General features: G+C 50.2%; 2 protein-coding genes across 3 annotated transcripts in view; both read right to left on the bottom strand.

The window, feature by feature from the left end:
* Positions 1-15,213, bottom strand: part of LOC133132598 (max-binding protein MNT-like) — a 23,783-nt gene extending 8,570 nt beyond the window's left edge. Inside the window, exons 1-4 of the mRNA XM_061248114.1 lie at positions 14,938-15,213; positions 7,188-7,746; positions 4,930-4,971; positions 4,295-4,406 (exon numbers count right to left, since the gene is read on the bottom strand). Coding sequence (XP_061104098.1) covers positions 4,295-4,406; positions 4,930-4,971; positions 7,188-7,746; positions 14,938-15,007 — 783 coding nt within the window. The 5' untranslated portion in view covers positions 15,008-15,213. The remainder of the gene's footprint in view (positions 1-4,294; positions 4,407-4,929; positions 4,972-7,187; positions 7,747-14,937) is intronic.
* A 6,697-nt stretch (positions 15,214-21,910) lies between these two features.
* Positions 21,911-26,787, bottom strand: part of mettl16 (methyltransferase 16, N6-methyladenosine) — a 22,672-nt gene continuing 17,795 nt past the window's right edge. For both annotated transcript variants that reach the window (XM_061247683.1, XM_061247684.1), the window contains exons 9-10: positions 25,192-25,359; positions 21,911-22,976 (exon numbers count right to left, since the gene is read on the bottom strand). In XM_061247683.1, coding sequence (XP_061103667.1) covers positions 22,479-22,976; positions 25,192-25,359 — 666 coding nt within the window. In that variant the 3' untranslated portion in view covers positions 21,911-22,478. The remainder of the gene's footprint in view (positions 22,977-25,191; positions 25,360-26,787) is intronic.

The raw sequence follows: 26,787 nt of genomic DNA, 5'->3' as shown, positions 1-26,787 counted from the left end.
GCTCAGGCTAGCCATGTGCTCTCAGCTCACATGGATACGGAGCCAGAGAGAGACACACACACTCACACTCACACACTCACACTGCACACACTCACACTGCACACACACACTCACACTCACACTCACACACTTACTCACACTGCACACACACACACTCACACACTTACTCACACTCACACTCACACACTTACTCACACTGCACACACACACACTCACACACACACACTCACACTCACACACTTACTCACACTGCACACACTCACACTGCACACACACACACACACACTCACACTGCACACACACACTCACACACACACTTATTCACGCACTGCACACACACGCTCATTTACCAAACACATGAACACGCACACACACGCGCTCATATACCAAAGGCATGCACCACACACCAACATATCCGATAATATCCTTTTAAAAGGTATTTTAATAATCTAAAATACCTGCAGCCCAAAGACGGCCACCGACTACAATAAATTAAAAATAATCCTTGCAATCATTTGAATTAAAATGAACAGACATACACGTGAGCTTGCATACATACACACACACACACACACACACACACACTGTTCTCAAGGCCTTAGAGAAGACGGATATTTGAATGCCGACAGAAGAATCCGGATGTTGAGTCATTACTGTGACTTAGACTCCACCCACAAATGTACTCTCCACACACAACAGCCAGAGAGAGAAACTAAACCAAGATAGAGAAACAGAAAGAAACAGAGAGAAACAGAAACCAAGATAGAGAGCAAGAGAGGGGAAGACTGAGAGAGAGAGAGAGAGAGAGAGAGGACAGGACAGGATAAAGATTACAACAGACCCAGCGGTCTGTGCAGCGAGCTGGAACAGACAGACGGAGCAACGGAAAGAAGGGCTAAACGATATTTCACAGAGCCCCCCCCCCCCCCCCCCCCCCGCCCCCCCATCAGTTTGTGGACACACCTCTCCTTTCAGCCCGCACCAAGACAAGACCGGGCCCAAACACACAACCCCCTGTACAGAGAGAAAGAGGGAGAGAGAAAGAGAGGGAGGTAGGAGAGAGAGAGAAGGAGGTAGGAGGGGGGAGAGAGAGAGAAGGAGGGGAGGGGGGAGAGAGAGAGAAGGAGGGGAGGGGGGAGAGAGAGAGCACTGAACACACATTAAAGCTGTGACTATGGACGGGCGCAGTGTACACAGCCTAGCAACACTGCGCAGAGAAACCCAGCGGAGAGACCTACAGACTGCGCAGAAACCCAGCGGAGAGACCTACAGACTGCGCAGAAACCCAGCGGAGAGACCTACAGACTGCGCAGAGAAACCCAGCGGAGAGACCTACAGACTGCGCAGAGAAACCCAGCGGAGAGACCTACAGACTGCGCAGAGAAACCAGCGGAGAGAGCTACAGACTGCACAGAAACCCAGCGGAGAGACCTACAGACTGCACAGAGAAACCCAGCGGAGAGAGCTACAGACTGCACAGAAACCCAGCGGAGAGACCTACAGACTGCGCAGAGAAACCCAGCGGAGAGACCAACAGACTGCGCAGAAAAACCCAGTGGAGACCTACAGACTGCGCAGAGAAACCCAGCGGAGAGAGCTACAGACTGCACAGAAACCCAGCGGAGAGACCTACAGACTGCGCAGAGAAACCCAGCGGAGAGACCTACAGACTGCGCAGAGAAACCCAGCGGAGAGACCTACAGACTGTGCAGAAACCCAGCGGAGAGACCTACAGACTGCGCAGAAACCCAGCGGAGAGACCTACAGACAGCACAGAGAAACCCAGCGGAGAGAGCTACAGACTGCGCAGAGAAACCCAGCGGAGAGACCTACAGACTGCGCAGAGAAACCCAGCGGAGAGAGCTACAGACTGCACAGAAACCCAGCGGAGAGACCTACAGACTGCACAGAGAAACCCAGCGGAGAGAGCTACAGACTGCACAGAAACCCAGCGGAGAGACCTACAGACTGCGCAGAGAAACCCAGCGGAGAGACCAACAGACTGCGCAGAAAAACCCAGTGGAGACCTACAGACTGCGCAGAGAAACCCAGCGGAGAGAGCTACAGACTGCACAGAAACCCAGCGGAGAGACCTACAGACTGCGCAGAGAAACCCAGCGGAGAGACCTACAGACTGCGCAGAGAAACCCAGCGGAGAGACCTACAGACTGTGCAGAAACCCAGCGGAGAGACCTACAGACTGCGCAGAAACCCAGCGGAGAGACCTACAGACAGCACAGAGAAACCCAGCGGAGAGAGCTACAGACTGCGCAGAGAAACCCAGCGGAGAGACCTACAGACTGCGCAGAGAAACCCAGCGGAGAGAGCTACAGACTGCACAGAAACCCAGCGGAGAGACCTACAGACTGCACAGAGAAACCCAGCGGAGAGAGCTACAGACTGCACAGAAACCCAGCGGAGAGACCTACAGACTGCGCAGAGAAACCCAGCGGAGAGACCAACAGACTGCGCAGAAAAACCCAGTGGAGACCTACAGACTGCGCAGAGAAACCCAGCGGAGAGAGCTACAGACTGCACAGAAACCCAGCGGAGAGACCTACAGACTGCGCAGAGAAACCCAGCGGAGAGACCTACAGACTGCGCAGAGAAACCCAGCGGAGAGACCTACAGACTGTGCAGAAACCCAGCGGAGAGACCTACAGACTGCGCAGAAACCCAGCGGAGAGACCTACAGACAGCACAGAGAAACCCAGCGGAGAGAGCTACAGACTGCGCAGAGAAACCCAGCGGAGAGACCTACAGACTGCGCAGAGAAACCCAGCGGAGAGACCTACAGACTGCGCAGAGAAACCCAGCGGAGAGACCTACAGACTGCGCAGAAACCCAGGGAGAGACCTACAGACTTCACAGAAACCCAGGGGAGAGACCTACACACTGCGCAGAGAAACCCAGCAGAGAGACCTACAGATGGCGCAGAAACTCAGGGAGAGACCTACAGACTTCACAGAAACCCAGGGGAGAGACCTACAGACTGCACAGAGAAACCCAGGGGAGAGACCTACAGACAGAGGGGGGGGAAACGGACAAAACCACTCAAGTCCCACAATTCCCTGCACCTTCGGATTCTATGTCACTATGGCAACAGCAACCTCAACACACAGGGACACAGAAGCACCTCATTCAACCCCAAACACACTCCCTTTTCTCATTTTACACACACACACACACACACACGGACACACACGGACACACACACGGACACACACACGGACACACACACGGACACACACACACGGACACACACACGGACACACACACGGACACACACGGACACACGGACACACGGACACACGGACACACGGACACACGGACACACGGACAGACACACACACAGACACACACACACAGACACGTTTATCAGTCGTTTCCTTTGGGTGTCTCACACTGCTGTATGAAAAGAGTAGAGAGGGAAAAGGGAGAGAGCGAGGGAGGTGGAGGTGGAGGTGTCAGTCTGGCGGGGGTGGGGGGTCCAGTACACTGGCCCCATGCAGTTTAATCAGGGCCTTCCACAGCCCCCCCACCCCAGAGCACACACACTCCCCACAGAACAGCATTCACCCAGCGGTCTGTGCAGCGTGCTGGATCAGACAGACGGACGGAGAGAGCCACAGAAAGAAGGGCTAAACGGTATTTCACAGAGTCTCCAAACGCCCCCCCCCCCCCCCCCGCCCCGCCCCCCCCCTGTCAAAGGAGAACCCCGAAGGCCCAGTTTCTCTGCCATTTCATACATTTCTAGACAAGTTTGTGACCCACTTTTTAGGACACTCTCTGTTTCAGCCCGCACCAAGACAAGACCAGCCCCAAACACAGAACCCGTCTGAACCGGGCAACATTCACAGCTCAGAGCTTCTGTCCAGAGGTTCAGTCTACAAGCAGAGAACTACAACGCCCAGAGTTATACTGCATCAGCAGTAATGTACCTGGAAAAAAAGAGAACTACAACTCCAAAATTGCTTCTGTATGAGCAGTAATTCACAAGCAGAGAACTACAGCTCCCAGACTGCTTCTGTCTCATCAGTAATCCAAATGGAGAGAACTACAACGCCCAAAACAGTTCTGAACGATCAATAATTCACAAGCAGAGAACTACAGCCCCCAGACTGCTTCTGTCTCATCAGTAATCCAAATGGAGAGAACTACAACGCCCAAAACAGTTCTGGACAATCAATAATTCACAAGCAGAGAACTACAGCTCCCAGACTGCTTCTGTCTCATCAGTAATCCAAATGGAGAGAACTACAACACCCAAAACAGTTCTACACACCGCCCTCACCTGTATGTAGCGCAGGGCGCTGCGTAGCACGCTCAGGTTCGAGGTCTTCTTCTCGTCCACGTGGGGGATGTTCCTCTTCAGCGTCTCAAAACACTCCTTCAGGTGCGCCCGTCTAGGGGGAGGAGTCAGAGACTGGTCACTGCGGTTACAGCACCTCAGAGGCACTCAGACTCTCCCCACGCTTTCACAAACTGTCAGCAAACTGCAGGAATACCACGTCTAAAGGGTTAAACGATCATTTAACCCAGGACTGCAGACAGAGATTTTCCCTCATCATAATGGATTCCTCCAATCCTAGTAGATATTCTCTCCCCCTGATCAGTAGAGATGCCCCTTGCTGACCCCAGATCAGTAGAGATTCCCCTTGCTGACCCCAGATCAGTAGAGATTCCCCTCGCTGACACCAGATCAGTAGAGAGTCCCCTCACTGACCCCAGATCAGTAGAGATTCCCCTCACTGACCCCAGATCAGTAGAGATTCCCCTCACTGACCCCAGATCAGTAGAGATTCCCCTCACTGACACCAGATCAGTAGAGATTCCCCTCACTGACCCCAGATCAGTAGAGATTCCCCTCACTGACCCCAGATCAGTAGAGATTCCCCTCACTGACCCCAGATCAGTGGAGAGACTCACCTGTTTTTCTCCAGCTTGTTGTGCACCTCCCTCGTTCCTGCCCTGTGAACACAGGCAAGCACAGGTGAGCACAGGTGAGAGCACGAGACAAGCAATTACCACAACCTTTATCCCCAAAACCACACACAGGACTCCCCAAACCACATCCTTATACCCCAAAACCAAACCTCTTATTATAACAATAAGCTTGCTTCATGAAATTACCCCCCAGGTGGGGTGGAGTTTATCACATGATGTCAGCACTCACTTTGCTTTTTCTGCAGAGGGAGCGGGAGAATTGGTGAATGATTGACAGCTATTGTCTGTCATGAAAGAATAAGGGATTACTGAGTAAGCAGGATAACTGCACTGAGTAAAACCCACAAAGCAGGATTACTGAGTTAGCTGGATAACTGCACTGAGTAAAATCCACAAAGCAGGATTACTGAGTTAGCTGGATAACTGCACTGAGTAAACCCACAAAGCAGGATTACTGAGTTAGCTGGATAACTGCACTGAGTAAACCCACAAAGCAGGATTACTGAGTTAGCTGGATAACTGCACTGAGTAAAACCCACAAAGCAGGATTACTGAGTTAGCTGGATAACAGCACTGAGTAAAACCCACAAAGCAGGATTCCTGAGTTAGCTGGATAACTGCACTGAGTAAACCCCACAAAGCAGGATTCCTGAGTTAGCTGGATAACTGCACTGAGTAAAACCCACAAAGCAGGATTACTGAGTTAGCTGGATAACAGCACTGAGTAAACCCCACAAAGCAGGATTCCTGAGTTAGCTGGATAACTGCACTGAGTAAAACACACAGAGCAGGTTTACTGAGTCAGCTGGATAACTGCACTGAGTAAAACCCACAAAGCAGGATTACTGAGTTAGCTGGATAACAGCACTGAGTAAAACCCACAAAGCAGGATTCCTGAGTTAGCTGGATAACTGCACTGAGTAAACCCCACAAAGCAGGATTCCTGAGTTAGCTGGATAACTGCACTGAGTAAAACACACAGAGCAGGTTTACTGAGTCAGCTAGATAACTGCACTAGCAGTCGTTCTGCTCTGTGGGTTTTACTCAGTGCAGTTATCCAGCTATCTCAGTAACCCTGCTTGATAAAACAGGCTCCTGATAGGGACCCAAGGTTTCACAGAGCACTGATCCAGGAACAGTCTGGGCAGGTTCCGTCCTCAGGGAGAGGTGGGGTAGGCTGTTCCCGGGTCAGTGCTGCCGTCCAATCAGAGGGCTCCCCCTGCCCTTTCCCATTCCGCCCATCTTCCCAGAATTCCGTTGCAGCCACAGTTTATAATCCCAATTCACAGAGACTCACGGGTTCCACCATTTTCTTTTGCAACAGGATGTCTAAGTAAAAGAACAGTGCCGTGATAAAAAATAAGATGTTTCTGACCGACAGGCGAGAATGGCCGGCTCTTTCAGGAACACCTTGGTGCTCATATCTGAGAGCCAGCAAGGTGCAGCACAACGGGACCGTAACGCAATTACCCAAATGGAAGAGATCCTTCACTTCATATTTCCCAATCAGTGAGCTACAGGTCAGCCTAAACTGCTCTTGGTTAACCCCGCAATGCCACTCGCTAGACCCAACAGAGGGTCATTTTTACACCAGTGGGGTGTGTGAAAACATAATAAATGCACGTAAAACAAAGCTAAAAAAAACCCCACAAAAAAGAACCAAATGTTCGCATTTTGTGTATAATCCAAACAGTACTGCACACTTGGCCTTTAGATCATTGAGCAAAAAGGATGAATATTCAGACGTGAAACCACACCTGGTCCAGCAGAGTGGTGGGACACCTCCCACTCCTGACAGAGAAACAGGCAGCTCTGCATATTTTAACGGGGCAGCTATTTTCATTCATGCATCTTATTAATGGATTTTTTTATTTTAAAATGATTGACATCTATGCGCCACAGATTTCTTCATCCAAATGATCAGGTGCGATTGTTCAGTGTGTCTGTGCAGGGTGTGTGTGTGTGTGTGAGTGTGAGTGTGTGTGTGTGTGTGTGTGTGAGAGAGTGAGTGTGTGTGTGTGTGTGTGTGAGTGTGTGTGTGAGAGAGTGAGAGCAGTATGTGTGTGTGTGCGTGCATGTGTTTGAGTGCACAGTGTGTGTGTGTGAGCAGTGTGTGTGTGTGTGTGTGAGCAGTGTGAGTGAGAGTGTGTGTGTTTGTGTGAGAGTGTGTGAGAGAGAGAGTGTGTGTGTGTGTGTGTGTGTGTGTGTGTGAGTGTACACAGCAGCCCAGCCACACTCACCCTCCTGGTCTCCTCTTGTTGTCCGGGTGACGGGGGTCGTCGAGCGGGATTGGGCGAGCCGGCTGCGGGGGCGGGCCCTGCAGCAGGGGGGCGGGCTGCGTGGGCAGTGCATGCTGGGAGGTGGAGACGATGGTTCCTGGGTAGGGCTTGAGGGGCGGAGCCTGCTGCAGCGGATGCGGGGCCTGGGCCTGCAGGTGCATGCTGGGACTGCCGGACTGTGGCGGGGACCCAGGCTCCACCTTCACCTGGGCCAATAGGGGGCGCTGCTGCTGCGGGGAGACGGGACTTAGGTGGGGGGCAGTGGGCGGGGACAGTTTGACGGTGGGCGGAGCCAGGGTGACAGTGGGCAGGGCTATGGTGTTAGTGGGCGTGGCCAGGGTGAGGGGGATGACCGTGATTGGCACTGGGGGAGGCAGCGCAGGAGGCGGGGTTAGCTGATGCTCCATGGGAGACTCCTCCCCCCAGGTCACATGGTTCACTCGGACAGGATGCGCCAAAGCCGCCGACTCCGCCCTCCTCTGCTCCGCCTCCTGCAGCTTCTCCCGCCGCTGGGTCTCCTCTGGAGAGAGAAACCAGCACGTCACACACCGCTCAGAGAAACCAGCACCGCTCAGAGAAACCAGCATCTCACACACTGCTCAGAGAAACCAGCACCTCACACACCGCTCGGAGAAACCAGCACCTCACACACCGCTCAGAGAAACCAGCACCTCACACACCGCTCAGAGAAACCAGCACGTCACACACCGCTCAGAGAAACCAGCACCTCACACACCGCTCAGAGAAACCAGCACGTCACACACCGCTCAGAGAAACCAGCACCTCACACACCGCTCAGAGAAACCTCTCGTATGCTACTGCAGAGCGAAGAGAAAAAACTGCAGAAGGAGCTTAGCGAAAGAGAACACCCTGAGGATGAGGGTCATGTGATCTACCCATGACTCAGAGTCCTCTTCCTGACCTTTGACCTCAGCTCTGATAAAGGAGTCGCACAGGTATTCAACACCCACCCACCCACACACCCACACACACACACACACACACACACACCCCACTCCCACACTAACACAACAAACACATACACACACACACTCACAAATACTCACTCTCACCATCACGCATCAACAAAGATACACAAAGAAACACAAAGATGCACAAGATGAGGGGAGTGAAAAGTGTTCCTTATTGATAGTGAGATCTCCGACTTCCGCTGTAGATGAGTTTCTCAGAGGGAAGCTGATCTGCGGTGAGTGTGTGTGCGTGTGTGTGTGTGTGTGTGTGCGCGCGCGCGCGAGTGTGTGTGTGTGCGTGTGTGTGTGTGTGTGTGTGTGCGCGAGTGTGTGTGCAGAATTCGAAAACCACAGGACAACCAAAGGACGACAATGCAACAGTCTTCTGTAAAAAGCATTACACAAATAAAACTGAACTGAATATAGACTCAGACTCGTATTATGAGCGAACAGACACACTGACCTCAGATCAGCCCTCGTACTCAGACTTGAGTACGCCACGAGAGGCAGCCACGCTAGAAACCCAACCAATCACACACATTCCCAGCGCACTACGGCGCGTCTGATTGGCCGCCGACAGGGAACGAGCGGGGAGTGGTTACCATGGCGAAACAGTATGCATGGAAACATGACAGGTCCTCTACCCCGCCCCACACACACACCCCCCAGCGATGATGTCACACTTCATGCTCCACAAAGGCCTGATCAGAGACTCCGCCCCCTGCTGGTAGTGAGTGGAACTGCCCCGGAGACTTTTTGCCCAGGCAAGGGGGCAGTTCTGGGCCCCAGAGGGCGGGGGGGATACGGGCTTGTGATTCCATTAATTACCCCTGCCTCTGGTAGCTCATTAGCCCCAGGCACCAGCTCCAGGCCCCAGTTCACCTGTGGATTACCCCACTGAAACACAGCGGAGTCCTGAGGCAGCCGCCCCACGGCAGGCTCCGCACCAGACCAGTCCCAGCCCTACGCCTCCTCACCGACGGCAGGCCCAAAGCCAGCCTTTAAGGACTACATTTCCCAGCAGGCCCTGGGAGGGCGGGAATCTCAGCCAATGAGAAGTCAGGAATAAATGCATGGCTCTTGGCATGTCACTGGGAAAGCTGTGCTGGTAAAAAGCGGCAGTTACAGAGAGTGACATCATCCATTGAGCCGGTCAGACCAGTATGTTGCAACAATTCCTCATAGGAGGGTCTACAGGGTCTGCGCAGACAGTAAAGGTTTAGACACACAGGGTCTGCGCAGACAGTAAAGGTTTAGACACACAGGGTCTGCGCAGACAGTAAAGGTTTAGACACACAGGGTCTGCGCAGACAGTAAAGGTTTAGACACACAGGGTCTGCGCAGACAGTAAAGGTTTAGACACACAGGGTCTGCGCAGACAGTAAAGGTTTAGACACACAGGGTCTGCGCAGACAGTAAAGGTTTAGACACACAGGGTCTGCGCAGACAGTAAAGGTTTAGACACACAGGGTCTGCGCAGACAGCAGATCTGCAGCAGCGAGGTCGCTGCACGCACTCCACCCCCAAAACACTGGAGCAGGTCTCCCCCGGCAACCGCCAGGAAACCAGAGAGAGAGAGAGAGAGAGAAAAAGAGATGGAGTGAGAAAGAGAGCAAGGATGAGAGAGATGGGGGGAGAGAGAGAGAACCCGAATAGAAGGTGAAAGAGGGTAGAGAGGCTGAGAGAGAGGAGAAGATAGAGATAGAAGGAGAAATAAAAGAAAGGATAAAAGAGTGTGTGTGTGCGGGGGGGGGGGGGTAAATCAGAGAGGGTGGGGTCTCAGGCCAGAGCAGTGGAACAAAGGCAGGCTGTGTGAGGGGGTGGGGGGGGTGCGGAGAACGATGCGAGACAAAGCGGAGCGCCAGGAACCCCGGAATTCCAGGCTCCAGAGTCAGCCAATGGGACGGCTGCTCCCTCCCCCGTCCACACACGCACCACCAGAGCAGCAGCCAAACAGCACCAGCTTCCTGAGGTGGGGGGGTATCCGGTTTCCATGGAAGCAGCTACGTCAGAAGCAGTAGACACAAGGGAGCTGTCTTCCACATCAATAACCATGGAGCCCCACAACTATCACACACGTGCACACACAGAGAGATACACACACACACACACACCCAGAGCACTAAGACACACACACATACACTCAGAGCAAGAATACATTCAGACACACACACACACACACCCAGAGCACTAAGACACACACACATACACTCAGAGCAAGAATACATTCAGACACACACACACACACACACACACAGACACCCAGAGCACTGATGCACACACAGAAAACATGCACACCAGAAACAGACATACAGACAGTTGCAAGGTATACACACATGCAAAAGCAGCAATATGAGCATGAGTAGCAATGCTACCTCTAATGCTACCAGACTCAGGACAATGCTAGTGCTAATGCTACCAGACTCAGGACAATGCTAGTGCTAATGCTACCAGACTCAGGACAATGCTAGTGCTAATGCTACCAGACTCAGGACAATGCTAGTGCTAATGCTACCAGACTCAGGACAATGCTAGTGCTAATGCTACCAGACTCAGGACAACGCTGGTGCTAATGCTACCAGACTCAGGACAATGCTAGTGCTAATGCTACCAGACTCAGGACAACGCTAGTGCTAATGCTACCAGACTCAGGACAACGCTAGTGCTAATGCTACCAGACTCAGGACAATGCTAGTGCTAATGCTACCAGACTCAGGACAACGCTAGTGCTAATGCTACCAGACTCAGGACAACTCTAGTGCTAATGTTACCAGACTCAGGACAACGCTAGTGCTAATGCTACCAGACTCAGGACAATGCTAGTGCTAATGCTACCAGACTCAGGACAACGCTAGTGCTAATGCTACCAGACTCAGGACAACACTACCAGTACTGCTACTGCTACCAGACTCAGGACAACACTACCACTAATGCTACCAGACTCAGGACAACACTACTGCAAATGCTACCAGACTCAGAACACTAGTGCTAATGCTGCCAGATTCAGAACAGCGCTAGTGCTAATACTACCAGACTCAGAACAACACTAGCACTAGCGCTACTCGTCAGAATACTGCTAGCACTAACGGTACTGGAGTCAGTACAAAACGAATGCTACCAGACTCAGAACAATGCTTGTGCTAATGCTACCAGGCTCAGAACAACATTAGCGCAACCATTACTGCTGCTGGTCATACAAGTTAGCACATTAGCATGGAGCCTGACTACAGTCCCAGTAAGATCACATAAACTACCATGGAGTAGGGTATACCAGTACACAATGCTACATCAAGCCATACATGAACATGGACATGTACAGGGAGGGTATAGCAGGTAGTCGGAACAGCACGGTGTGTTTGTGTGTGTGTGCGCGACAGGGAGAGAAGGGTGTGTGCGTGCATGCGTGCAAGGTCACAGTAATAACATGTATAATAACGCACAATCACAGCACCGGGACTACGAGCTCCCTGTTCCTTCCTTACACACACACACACACACACACACACACACACACACACACACACACACACACACACACACACACACACACACACACACACACACACACACACACACACACACACACACACACACACACACACACACACACACACCCTTCTTTGACTGGGTGTTTTTTTTTTTAACGTTGTTTTTTTTTTTTTAGCATTGCCTGTCAGCTTCCGAGGCAGAATGTAATACCCAGCAGCTCCCGTCTGGCAAAAACACCACCGAATCAAGGGCAGAAATCTCCCGCCGGAACCCGCGGTTAGCCAGGGAACCCGCACGCTCTCAGACAGTGCTGCAGTGACGGAGCGGTCCTGCTCCACACAGTGACATCACCACTTAACCCCCGATGCGCCAGACAGAGCGCCGAGACTGGACGGGGTGGCAGGACTGCGTTCAGCTCGGAGCATGCGTGTTGTTCTGATCCCATGTTCATACCCTGGAAACTGCGTAGGTTTTTATTAACATTTGAGTTAGTGTGTGTGAGACAGTGAGTGTCTGTGTGTGTGTGTGTGTGTGTGTGTGTGATAGTGAGAGTGTGTCTGTGTGTGTGTGTGAGACAGTGAGAGTGTGTGCATCTGTGTGAGACAGTCAGAGTGTGTGTGTGTTTGTGTTGTGCGTGAGTGTGTGTGAGACAGAGAGAGTGTGCAAGTGTATGTGATGACAGTGAGAGAGTGTGTTGCGTGTGTTTGTGTTGTTTCTGTGCATGCGAGACAGTGTGTGTGTGTGTGTGTGTGTGTGTGTGTGTGTGTGTGTGTGTGTGTAGAAAGGGCTGCAGAGCTGGGGGAGGTCTGCAAATCCTCAAACGTTAGCTCAGAGCGGCACTCCAAACCCACTGCATCACACACCACACACACACAGTCCACCACTAGCTCACACGCAACATCACACACACGGTCACGCCATGACTGGCACACACACACACACACACACACACACACACACACACGCAAACACAAACAAACATGCACACACACTGGCACACACACACACACTTTCCCACATGGGGCCAGCTATCACATGATTGGTTGAAGCCTTCAACGTTTCTCTTCGCATCTGATTGGCTGGTGGCCACAGTGACAGGGGAGAAAAATGAATAAAACGAGGGGGCAGCATTTAAAGGCACAGACACACATTCTCTCTCGCTGCAGTGGGAGCCAGACGTATTTTCATTAAAATCTCAAATATCTCTTACAGAAATATTTCTAATTTGAATAGCTTGAATCGGGCTTAGATGTCCCTTTAAGGAAATCACTGATTCAATTCAACTGATTGTCCTGGATCCTATAGTGTTTAAGATGTGACTGGGCCGGTGGTACAATTCCTAAGACCGTTGTTTTTCTTGAGAGAGGCAAATCAACCTTGACAAAATGGTGCTCAAAGCAGCCATAAGGCAAAGGTCGTGTTCCGACGCCCAGAAACATTTTAAGACTTCTGCAGGTCAGCAAGATTGCCTACGACCGCAGTGAACTTGAACGCCGTTCACTGGTCTACAGAATATTTAGTTAATTTATCGTATTCATAGTACAAAGGCGTTTTGGTCACTTTTACGATGAAAGTGTACGCTGACCACGACACACCGCTCTGATCCGCTTGCAGTACGTTCCTTCCCTCGCTTCGTCTCATTACCCGGCAGAGAACCGCCTCCCTGCCCTAGATAAATCACATTTTAATGCTGAGCTTTCCTAAAAGGCCTTTCCTGGGAACAAATTGTGTACCTGACGGCGGTACAAGTAACTGTGCTATACAACGTAGGGAAATGTATGTATATGCGCACATTTCGATTGTTTTCGCAAATGTTCTGTTTTTACAGCGAGATGAGAAGGGACTGCGATGTGGATTAAGTCAAGCTCCAGTTTTAAAACGCACGCAAATGCAGGTTATATAACCGCTTAACGCAGCGGGAGAGAGGGGCGAATAGTGCCCTACTTTCCTCCCTACGCTGACCCGCGCCAGTCAGTGAGTGAGTCGCTGGGAGGAGAGGAGGGGGAAGCCGCGAGCCTGGCAGGAGCGCCTGGCGCGCACGTGGTCGGGAGGGGGTGGGGCCTTTCAGGCACGCGGTATGAGCAGGGGGCGTGGTCAAGATGACACGTCACCAGCAGACAAACAAAAAAAGAAAAAAGAAAAAAAAAAGCCGTTCCCAGATGAGGCGATTAGCGCGCAGCCTCGACGTTACCGAATTCCACAGAAAAGAGAGAGAGAGACCTGAATAAAAAAACGTGCATTTACCCCCACACGACCCGCGTGTCAGCCCGGGGAAAGCATTTCGGCTTTCCAGAGGAACATATTCGGGATTTCCAAACGCATGGGAATCGCAGCTAAGCGGTTACTACCCAGAACGGGAAGTAGGCTTGAAGCCGTGCGTCATATGATAGCTAACCACCCGGCTATGTAAGGTCATTATGTAAAAAAAAAAAAAAAAATGGCACACCACTCGTGTTTTGCCACCGCCCTTAAAACTGAAAATGAATCCAACCCATGGCCAGAAAATTCAAATAACTTTCGATTTTTTTCCGCCAAATCGTTCTTACTTATAAAGATCTTTGGATGCGGGACAGCTGGTTAGACAAGTCTAAATGCAACTACCACCCCCACCCCCAAGTTACAGGACGATGCGGCGAACCGATCGCGGAGTCCTCGGGGGGAATCACGATCGGTTGCCCTGGCTGCACATCGTCATATCGCGACTGTAGCAAAGAAAACGCTCGACTGTCGCCAGGAATTAATGTAGCGCCGAGCGCTTTGGCGCGCACAGTATGCGATTCTGTGAAAAGAAAGTATGTAACCCACCCACCGCAGCCCTAGCATTGCAGGAGTAGGTGAATGATCCAGCATAGTAGCAGGCTAATTATAGTTATGCCATGGATTTAAACTGTCCAGGGAGACTAGCACACATTTTGCACAGATTACAGGATGCAAATATTCAATCATGTCAAGGTAGCTACCGATTGTCAATTCGAAAGCCTCCAAAGGTCTACCAATCGTGCTGCTCACAAACTATTGTTCACAAATAGATAAGGCATCAATGTGAAAAGTCCACAGCGACACATTCAGTCTGTTAACGTTAGGTTTCTGCGTGCGCTGACCGGCGTGCTTGGTTATGTTGCTACTCAAGTTTGAACGGGTATTTTTCTCCACAGCACGCACGGAGTCCCCGAAAGACAGATTTTATTCTGGATGTGAGATTCTGCATCCCCCTCCCCCTCCCGATCGCCCTGTCCCCTGTCCCCACTCACCACGTGTTATCTGTTGTTGGGTTTGCCATTCCAAAAACCTGGCTGCTTCCAAAAGCGTGTCGATACTCATCTCTTCTCCGGTGTAAGCGCAAGTCGGTGGCGAGTATAATAATGTTGATATGTTACAGAGGAGATCTTGTTTTATGTGTTTTTGTCTGTTGTTGTTGTTGTTGTTTCTGTTTCACGGGATCCCTTTATCTGTTCTCCTGAAACGTGGAGGGGGAGATATCCGGATCCCCTTGCGCGAGGAGCCTTCTACACACGTAGTGGGATTGCAACAAGATGGCGAAGCGCGTAACTGAAAACACAACAAGACGAATGGCACACGGCTCCGCCCCGCCCCCTGCACACTGCTAACCCCGCCCCCTGCACACTAGGATACAAAATACGGAAAAGGACGCCTCGGCCCCCCGTAAATAAAGAGGATGTGGAATGTAACCCAAGTGAGAATTACGTGATTTAATCCCCGTACGCACACGGTGAACACGGGGTTGGCGTGAAAAAGACGAATGCGACGAGAGCGTGCTATTTCAGAGCCTTCCTGTTAAATGTCTTGAGTTGCGCAGAACGGGCACTTGTGGCGTGCACCGACAGAGAATAATTGTGGCTGACAGAACGGGATATGTGAAGTATGCGCTTCTTTGTAAAGCGATGTATTTTTTTTTTACTGAACAGCATTCAGTTCATTAGCCGCCTGCGTGACAATACGGCTGTAAATAGCTAATATACCCTGAAATAGTTTACGGAATAAAAAAAATGAAATAATAGCTATCAAATTTAGCATGTAGACTACCTAATACTGAATGTAAAGTGTTAAAATATATTTGCCATCGTGCCAAGGGGCGGTACAGGGCAGAGAGCGAGAGAGAGAGAACGAGCGCATAGAAGTCCATTCGCCGCGTCTTACTGACGGCTCTAACCATTTTGCATCCGATTAAAACATGTCGATGCCCGGCAGCCAATCGGTGTGGAGAACAACAAGGCATGGTGACTGTCCACGTGGGCAGCCGCGCTCGCCTGCGCGCGGCTCATTTGCATTTGAAGGATCGGGTCTCAACACCTGTCAATCAAACAGGACGAGCGGCTCCGACGCCACTCCCCTCCCGACAGCGACCTGACAATTAGCTGCATTTTTCTTGTCGTGCCACAGCTTCGAGCCCTGCGGCATTTTTACGGGCACAGAAGCAAGTTCTTCCACAAAGCCGTGTATTAAAGGCGTTTGATTGTCTTTGTTGAAAATGAACGCGATGCGTAAAGCATGACTCACCCCAGCCTACTCAATGTGGAATGGCTGTGCATTTTTAAAACCTGCTGACCCACATACAGCCATATTTGGATGCCAACGTGTAGCCTATAGACTGCACGAATGTCAAATATGGCGTGTATAAGGGGGCGTTTAGAATTAAAACACATCGTAAATTATTTTGTTGCTTTAAAAGATGGATTCTGATTTCCCAGCTTTCGTTTGCAATATTGGGTTGTTTTCCGGACGGCGACGGAGCCCAGCTTACCCGTCGCCTGCTCAGGCGAACCTGGGCGCGGCGCCGGGAGGTGTGCAGACGGGATCGCTTTACTGCTTTTACAATAAACCCGAAACAGCGTGGAGTGGGCGGAGCTGCCGGGACACTGCGTGTTCACTCTTAAAGGGGCCGCGCACAATTTAGTTCCGCCGCTCCAACTATGGGGGGGGGGGCACAGTGTGGAAATTGTTTGCTTTCGGGACAATTCCACAAGACACGATGTTGCGCTATATTCAAAATATAGGTATGCAGGCCACTCCAGCATTAGTATGATTATTAATAATTCAAATGTGAAATAATTGGCTAAAATAAACAAGTGCATGTAGTCTTAGACTCAACTGCTGTTGATAGTTTCTAATAACCAATGTGTCGAGCGATATATATATATATATATATATATATATATATATATATATATATATATATATATATAATTTGTGCACACATCTAAATCTTCTCTGTGCCCAGGGAGGTGGTGACGTAATGGCAAGGCCCTTCATACACAAACTGCACCACGATTTGAGATTTTCAGAATCAGTCTCAAATGACCAGGAATGTGTTTTTTTTTTACAGCTCTAGGGTGTTCCAGACACGGGAAGTGTGATGCAGCTCATACTTTAAAAGGCCTGTTCCTCCCTCTTGCTGTCAAAATAGTCCCTGTATTGCGCTAAAATAGTCCATCGCCCTCAGTGGCAGCCTCATACAGAATCACACTATTTACCCGGTAAAACAACCCGTTAATGTAGCCATGCCTGCAAAGCTCACAGTGCAAGAGCCGGCACACGGCGCGGTAACGCGTTTCTTCCACAGAGCGGCGAGAAGTCACGCCGTCCCGCTCCGAGACGGGCCGCGGATCGCTCGGTCCGCTCGGCGACACGGACGATGATGTCACTGCCTGCCTGTCGCGCTGCGGACCCGCCAGGAAACCTCCAGCCCGGCGGTATTTATAGGGGAATCACGTGAGGGAGTCGCCATGGCAACCCGGCGAGTCCAGCCGGTGTTCCATGCAGGATTCCAGAGTTTGGGGGGGGGGGCAAGGGTGTGAATGTGTGTGTGTGTGTGTGTGTGTGTGTGTGTGTGCATGTGTGTGCGGTGTGTGTGAGAAAGACAGAGGGGGGGATTTGGGAACATTCCCTTACTGAAGGAACAAACACACACACACACACACGTGCTTGCCTAGCAACAGGCTGTGATAGGACAGCATCGCAGCGGCAGACACGGAATCAAACCCCCACCCCCTATCCCCCCACCCCGACGAGCCACCCACACTGCCAGCGTTTACACGCCTAAATATAAACATACATGTTTCACGCATGGGAAGGGGGGGCGGGCCACAAACCAAAATCTGTGTTTAACCCCCCACTACCCCCCTTCACAAGTTGGCGGTCAAGATCATGTGTTCAAAATGTCCAGGGTTGCAAACACAAAGACATTGACATGCATGGTGGGGCACACATCCTCTCACACAAGGTCGGTGGTTCTAATCCCGGTGTAATAAGCCACAATAAGATCCGCACAGCTGTTGGGCCCTTGAGCAAGGCCCCTTAACCCTGCATTGCTCCAGGGGAGGATTGTCTCCTGCTTAGTCTAATCAACTGTACGTCGCTCTGGATAAGAGCGTCTGCCAAATTCCAATAATGTAATGTAATGTAATGGTGGGTGTGGAGGGGCAGACAGTCCTGAATGTTTCTGAGAGAAAGAGAGAGAAAAGAGAGAGGAGAGAGAAAGAAGAGGGGGAGGACAGAGAGAAGAGGGGGAGAGAGTAACCACTGTAACTCCCATACACCAGACAAGCTCAGTAGACCCAGGTCTGCCTCTAACAGGCTAAAGACCCACCTCCTTCAGACCACACCTTGGCTCCTAAAAACCCGCCCCTCTCCAGCACCTGTACGTGCCCCTGCACCTGTACGTGCCCCTGCACCTGATTGGGGGGCGACTGCCATCTGTCTTTTGAGCTCAATTTCTGCCCGACGCATTGGCCAGGGTCACAGGGTCAAAATGACATCACATCAGCAGACACGCCCCTGCGGTCTCTCACCGTTCTGCGTACTCCCAAAATGTTCTGGCTGCGCGGAGACCACGGAGGCAGTGAGAGTTTGGGATAATGTGGGTTTGCTGTGGACGTGTGTGCATTCAGCACCTGCTCTCAGCTCTCACTTTACATAGAAGGGCATTAAATTAATGCTGTGGAGACAACCACAGAGAGTACGGCTGCTCCAAACGCATGTTCGTTGTGGTTTGACATCATCAAAATCCATGCGGAAAGTGTAACCCAGGCTTAAGGGCAGTTTTGTTATCGTTTGCACTACTCAGTTTCAGGTTTAACTGGGTAGTTGACAGGTTGTGGTTGGAGTCTGCTTCAGGCACTTGCTGTTGGGGTTGGTGCTATACTTTCCCCTTCAGGGGTATAGTCTTGTGCTTGTGTTTGCGTTGTGAGCCACTCAGGATGACTGGATGAGAGTGTGTAAATGTGTGTGTGTGTGTGTGTGTGTGTGTGTGTGTGTGTGTGTGTGAGAGAGTCTCTGCTAAATCGCAGTGAAATATGTCCCTGGATTTTGTGGGCTTGCACTGTGTTGTTTGCGTCCCGTTTCTCTGGTCTTGAAAAACAACACAACCCCAATGGATGATGGGCGATTTCTCTCCCGTAGTTGTAGTTGCCACAATTTTGTTTTTCTCCGTTATGTACACGCCGGGTCACCTCCAGTTTATCTCACAGTATAACAGCTCATATAGCAAGCCAGTTGTCCATGTCATTCACAAGCTTATCGGGAAACATAGCAAAAATACCGGATTGGGAATTTAACTGGACTATTTCAGTGAGAACAGGATTTGGCACACAAGTCCATACTGCCTGTTGGGTAAGTCCACCTCCAGGTCCTGTTGGGTAACTCCACCTCCAGGTCCTGTTGGGTAACTCCACCTCCAGGTCCTGTTGGGTAACTCCACCTCCACCTGTGACTGGGTTATGAAGTGGAAGCATCTGACCGGCTGATACAGGCTGGGAGGGCAAAGTGCAGAGTGAGGTAACAGCACACCTGAGCGCAGATAAAGCAGGGGGGAGATCTCTGTGCCTGTACTGGGGGAAAGGGGTGACCTGGCTGCCACACACTCTCACACACACACACACACACACACACACACACACACTCTCTCTCACACACACTCTCTCTCTCACACACACACACACACACACACTCTCTCTCTCTCACACACACACACACACAATCTCACACACACACATACACACACACTCTCTCTCACACACACACACACACTCTCACACACACTCTCTCACACACACACACTCTCACACACTCTCACACACACACTCTCACACACTCACACATTCTGTAGACGCATGCACACAGTATACATACTGTGCACGCAAACATAAATACATGCGTTTAATATATTGAACGATCACTTTCACACACAAACTCAGACACATTTACTATACCCACAACACACACACATACACACACACACACTCTCACACACACACTCTCACACACGCACACACACACACGCACACACACACTCACACATTCTGTAGACGCATGCACACAGTATACATACTGTGCACGCAAACATAAATACGTGTTTAATATATTGAACGATCACTTTCACACACAAACTCACAGACACATTTACTATACCCACAACACACACACACACAGCTCAGGGGTTGAGCACATGGCCGTCATATGATTGCAGATCACCAAGAAGGCCGAGAAACGGTGATAAAAGTGATCCGTTCGCTCTCCCTCACGGAGTGAACAGGGTTCCAGTCACATGGCAGGCCAGGCGAGTGCTCCCCTCCCGGTGAGAGCCGTGTGACGTCACTGACCTCTGCGGCAGCACCGCACCGTACCCGGTAACCGTGACGCCGTGACCGGGTGTTCCAGAATCGGGAGGACAGGGAAGCATGTGCGGGGACTACAGCTCCCACAATGCACTGCTCTCTCTGGCCTTTACGCTCGCTCTGCCAGGGAAACCACAGGGGACTAAAACAAAATAAATAAATGAAAATCAGTTTGAAATTGTGGAGTTGTTTGTCCCAGCCAATGGGAGCTGTCTGTGTAGTCCCCGCTGTCCAATGGGATTAACCGCTGACAGGTTCCACGACTCATAATTCCAGCACACCCTTTCATTACAGGCTCTGATTCCACCCACCCGCATGTTGCCATGGTGATTAAAGTGCAGCTAGACCAGGGGCATCCAGCCCAAAAGCCAGCCCAGCAGTGGTGGAGTTCATGTAATGTAGAAGGCAGCTCCAACACCTCAGCCAATTAAGCGCCTCAGAATGAGTCTGCAACCGCCCTTTGGCACCCCCTGCCTTCAGCACAGAGAACTGCAGCCTGTCCTCAGTTTCCGTGCGTTACAGCACTGAAGTGATTTAACTCCCGGAAGAGTAGAGTTGGCTTTTTCAACTTCTAGTGTCAAGTGTCTGAGTCAGTGCTCTAGAACTCCACTGCTTCCAGTCACCGGCAGTGATTGTGACATCAGCATGGGAATGTTCAGTTCCGAACACTCATCAGACGTCTGTGACCTCACACCTTAAAGGGATAATTCAGGTCTCTGATTGGCTAGAGACCAGGCTAAGCCACAGACGCCTGCAGGACTGGAGCCTGACATGGCTGATCTGGGGTCAGTTTGGTGGCTCCTCATCCTGACGGCTACCGTTCTGTCTGAATGGGGGTTTCTGATCCAGGATCTGGGCTCTGATCTAAAGTAGCGCTTTACTGGCACACACACACACACACACACACACACACACACACACACAACCCTCTCAGTGGAGCGGTGTTCCAGACTTCCTGTTTCCTGCTGGGAAGTGCGCATCGGCTCCCACTTCCTGTGACAGACAGAGCAGGCCACAGGAGGTGACCTCACCCACGGAGTTGGAATGTGTGTGTGTATGTGAGTGATTGTGTGTGCACATGCCTGTGTGTGAGTATGTGTGTGTGTGCGCGTGTGTGTTTGTGTGCATGTGAGTGACTGTGTGTGTGTGTGTGTGTGTGTGTGCGTGCGTGTGCCTGTGTGTGTGTGTGTGGGTGTGTGTGTGCGCGTGTGAGTGTGTGTGTTCTTCTGCTCAGTATCTAAGTGCTGATGACTAAACACACCAGCTGCTGCGTGAGTCAAATTGCTGAGTCTTATTATTTTTTTTTTACCCCATCTGGGTTTCGACGGTTTTGTGTTTACTACAGGTTAAAAGACAGCACAATGGGTCCCACGCTGTTCCTCTTCAGAGGTGCCAAAAGCAGCCCCTGGTGATTACCTGTCACTCAAACATATACCAGCACTGCTGGCAGCTACAGTCCAGTCCAGGAGCTCCACCTGGTGGCTAACTGCAGAAACTGCAGCCCAAGTCCTGGATCCACTCTCGGCATGGGTTCAGCATTTGTGCGGTACTCGTGCGGTACCAATTCCAGACCAAAGACAATAGAGAAGAATAAAACAGAATATAACTTTATTGTCTAGCAAAAGGCCAGAAATTAGCCAAAAACCAAACGGAAAGGCTGACAAGAAGGCAATTTTAAAAAAGCAAGTCAGCTGCAAAAGTGGACCGACTGTATACTACACACGCATAAGCACAGTATGCTAAGCAGCATTGGACCAAAGTAGGCTACTAAAAAAACAAAATTATTACAAAAGTTTTTACGCAATTTTTTTATGCACAAAGGATGGATGAAGGGAAGGTCACATTGGAGATCACAGGAAGGTGAAAGGGCAAGTGACAGGAAAGTTGTGGGGGAGGTCACAGGCAGGTCAGGTCATGGAGAGGTCAGGGCTCAGGTCATGGAGAGGTCAGAGAGGAGGTCATGGAGAGGTCACGGGTCAGGTCATGGAGAGGTCAGAGAGGAGGTCAGGGGTCAGGTCATGGACAGGTCAGAGAAGAGGTCATGGAGAGGTCAAAGAGGAGGTCACAGAGAGGTCAGGTCATGGAGAGGTCAGAGAGGAGGTCAGGGGTCAGGTCATGGAGAGGTCAGATAGGAGGTCATGGAGAGGTCAGAGAGGAGGTCATGGAGAGGTCAGGGGGGGCGCTGGGGGAGTGCTGGCCAGGCGGTGGAGTGTGTTCTTCAGGTAGGTGCAGAGCTGGTTCATCAGGTCGCGGTTCTGCCCCTCCACCCAGTGCATCTGCACCCCCACGTCCCCAGCCCCCCCCTCCTCCCGCACGCTCAGCAGGCACTTAAACAGGAAGTGCTGGACCCCCCCCGGGCTGGAGGGGGGCGTCCTGCTCTCCACTTCCTGTTGCGCTGCAGCCGGGACGTCCTCCTTCCCCTCGGCCCCCCCCTCTCCTGTGACCTCTGACCCCAGGGCTGGGGGGTCCTGATTGGGCTGGGCCGTCTGTGCGGGGTGCAGTGTGGCGCTTCCTCCAGCAGGGGGCGCCCTGGGGAGCTCCCGCAGCTGCCTCCCCTGATCCCGCCTCCGCTGCCGGATGTGCACCCAGGAATTCTCCACTGCCGTCAGGAACAGGCTCTGCTCCGCCCCCTCTCCGGGAACACGCTTGTGCTGCACCTGCGGTGACACGACACGCTAACATCATACACTACACACGCTACGCTAACATACACTACACACGACACGCTAACATCACACACTACACGCTAACATCATACACTACACACGCTACGCTAACATCATACACTACACACGCTACGCTAACATCACACACTACACACGACACGCTAACATCATACACTACACACGCTACGCTAACATCACACACTACACACGACACGCTAACATCACACACTACACACGCTACGCTAACATCATACACTACACATGCTACGCTAACATCACACACTACACACGCTACGCTAACATCATACACTACACACGCTACGCTAACATCATACACTACACACGCTACACTAACATCACACACTACACACAACACGCTAACATCATACACTACACACGCTACGCTAACATCATACACTACACACGACACGCTAACATCATACACTACACACGCTACGCTAACATCATACACTACACACGCTACACTAACATCACACACTACACACGACACGCTAACATCATACACTACACACGCTACGCTAACATCATACACTACGCTAACATCATACATTACACGCGCTACGCTAACATACGCTAAATACGCTATGCTATCATACAGTACACACACTATGCTAACATCATACACTACACACGCTATGCTAACATCATACACTACACATGCTACACTAACATCATACACTACACATGCTACGCTAACATCATACACTACACACGCTACACTAACATACACTACATACGCTATGCTATCATACAGTACACACACTATGCTAACATCATACACTACACACGCTACGCTAACATCATACACTACACATGCTACGCTAACATACACTACATACGCTATGCTATCATACAGTACACACACTATGCTGCTACGTTAACATCATACACTACACACGCTACGCTAACATCATACACTGCACATGCTACGCTAACATACACTACATACGCTATGCTATCATACAGTACACGCGTTACACTAACATCATACATTACACACGCTACGCTAACATACACTACATACGCTATGCTATCATACAGTACACACACTATGCTAACATCCTACACTACACACGCTACGCTAACATATACTACATACGCTATGCTATCATACAGTACGCACACTATGCTGCTACGTTAACATCATACACTACACACGCTACGCTAACATCACACACTACACATGCTACGCTAACATACACTACATACACTATGCTATCATACAGTACACACGTTACACTAACATCATACATTACACACGCTACGCTAACATACACTACATACGCTATGCTATCATACAGTACGCACACTATGCTGCTACGTTAACATCATACACTACACACGCTACGCTAACATCATACACTACACATGCTACGCTAACATACACTACATACGCTATGCTATCATACAGTACACACGTTACACTAACATCATACATTACACATGCTACGCTAACATCACACAGTTCTTCGTTTTATTTTACGTCACTTTGACTACTGCTCGTCTATATGGGGCAAATGTGGTAGTAACAATTTGAAACAGTTAAGACAGACAAATGAAAAAATCTATGCAAATCATTTTAAATCATTCTACTGGGGCGACATCAGTGCCTTGCATGGCAGCCAATCGCTGTTGGTGTGCGAGTGTGTGTATGAATGGGTGAATGAGAAGCATCAATTGTACAGCGCTTTGGATAAAGGCGCTATATAAATGCTAACCATTTACCATTTACTGATGCAGTATCTGAATCCCTGGACCAATGGTCTCTGCTTGCTTATCGGTATAAGTTAAAAGTGTGCATTTTAATGGATAAAGCTTTCTATCAGTTGACTCCGTGTTATATATCCACCTTTAGCTCAGTGAGGGTTTAATGCTATGCTAACGTGACTTTACCCACCTTTAGCTCAGTGAGGGTTTAATGCTAAGCTAACGTGGCGTTACCCACCTTTAGCGCACTGAGGGTTTAATGCTACGCTAACGTGACGTTACCCACCTTTAGCTCAGTGAGGGTTTAATGCTACATTAACGTGATGTTACCCACCTTTAGCTCAGTGAGGGTTTAATGCTACGCTAACGTGACGTTACCCACCTTTAGCGTACTGAGGGTTTAATGCTACGCTAACGTGATGTTACCCACCTTTAGCTCAGTGAGCGTTTAATGCTACGCTAACGTGACGTTACCCACCTTTAGCTCAGTGAGGGTTTTCTCCAGCCAGCCAGCGATGAGCTCCGTGGGGCTGGGGTCAGGGTCTCCGCCCTCTGGGGCCCTCAGCAGCGTCACCGTGGGCTTGAGCACCGAGAAACTCAGGGGCTTTCGGGCCTTCTCCAGCTTCCGCTTCTTGCAGGGGGGAGACTGAGGAGATGAGAGAGAGATGGAGAGGCTAATACAGGACAGACCTGGGTCCAATTACTGACATTGATTTGGATTCAAATGCTTTTCTGTGCTTGACTGATCTCGCCTGGTGCACCGGAGCCAAACCAAGAGGAAGCAGAAAGTGGGGTTTGCACATTTTGAGAGCACTTCATAGGTTCCAGTACATTAGATCAGTTATTTAGCTGACACTTCCACTTGACTCATCCAAAGTGACTTACAGTTAATTAGACCGAGCAGGGGACAGTTCCCCCTGACTGAAGGCATTATCCTGGTTCTGTTCTGAATAGATACACATGGAGGTTTGTTTTCCAAGAATCAGAATGACTAAAAGTTCTACTACGCATTACTAGATGTTACAGAAGCAAAGTGGAAGCCTTTTCTTTCTCTCATTGAAAAGATTTTCTGTATTTGACTGGATACAGATTATTGTAGCTGTGGCTGGTGCACTTAGAAACACAATGGAGCCAGGTCACAACACTGGACAAATCCCCTTTCGAATTTGAGGTCAGTATCCTCAAAAATGAGCATTCTGCATTTCTAGGCAGTCTTCCAAAAAGGGCATTTGGAGATTCAAAAAGGACACATGGAAACGAAATGATACTATGGGTGTTATGAGGACGCCCCCCCCCCTCTCCTTGCAGCTGTCCTCAGACAGGTCAAGAAGATGATAAAAAAAATAAGTACAAGAATCACAAAAATACCATCTGTATAAACCAATACGTTCATTCAAGTCCACTGATTGACGTTTTTTTTCAAATACCCAACCCCCAACAACAAGTCAAACCCATTCCATGATGTTACATGCCATTTATAATTCAAAAGCAGGCTGGCTCCTTATTTATAAGCATACTCGATATAGATGCTCAGCAATATAAAATGCGGTCACGTCACTGAAAATGGCGTCTGTTGTTCTTTCAACCGTCATCCTCAGAAATACAGACCCAGACGAGATTCATCGGAACTCCTCAAGGACAGGTATCGCAAACTACATTTTTAGATTTTTGGCATCAAATCCGAAGAACTGTTTTTGCTGAAGAGCAACAGAGTCCGTGCGCGTGGTGAAAATGCTACGGTTTCATTACACAGGCGAAGAAATGCTGTGTTTTGTGCAAGCCTAACAAATTATACACCTTTGGAAACGTGATGTCATTAGCTACAATGCTATTTAGTCACCACTTCAATAACCTGCCCATAGTCGGTTCTTTGATTAGCTGAAGTTCTTTGATTAGCTGAAAAGTACTACATTTTCTTACACACGGATGGTGGTTGTACTTGGGCTCAACGTGTTCAAGAGAGCCTATACAAAATATAGTTCATAGAATTTCTATGTACAATGGCGAAATGGACAACAATGATAATTCCTCCGGAGAATTATCAAGTAAACATTGGACAATCTATCAACATTTC

This window comes from Conger conger, chromosome 7 (genome assembly GCF_963514075.1).
Source record: "Conger conger chromosome 7, fConCon1.1, whole genome shotgun sequence".
Classification (NCBI taxonomy): domain Eukaryota; kingdom Metazoa; phylum Chordata; class Actinopteri; order Anguilliformes; family Congridae; genus Conger; species Conger conger.
This window is presented reverse-complemented; position numbering and strand designations above follow the sequence as displayed.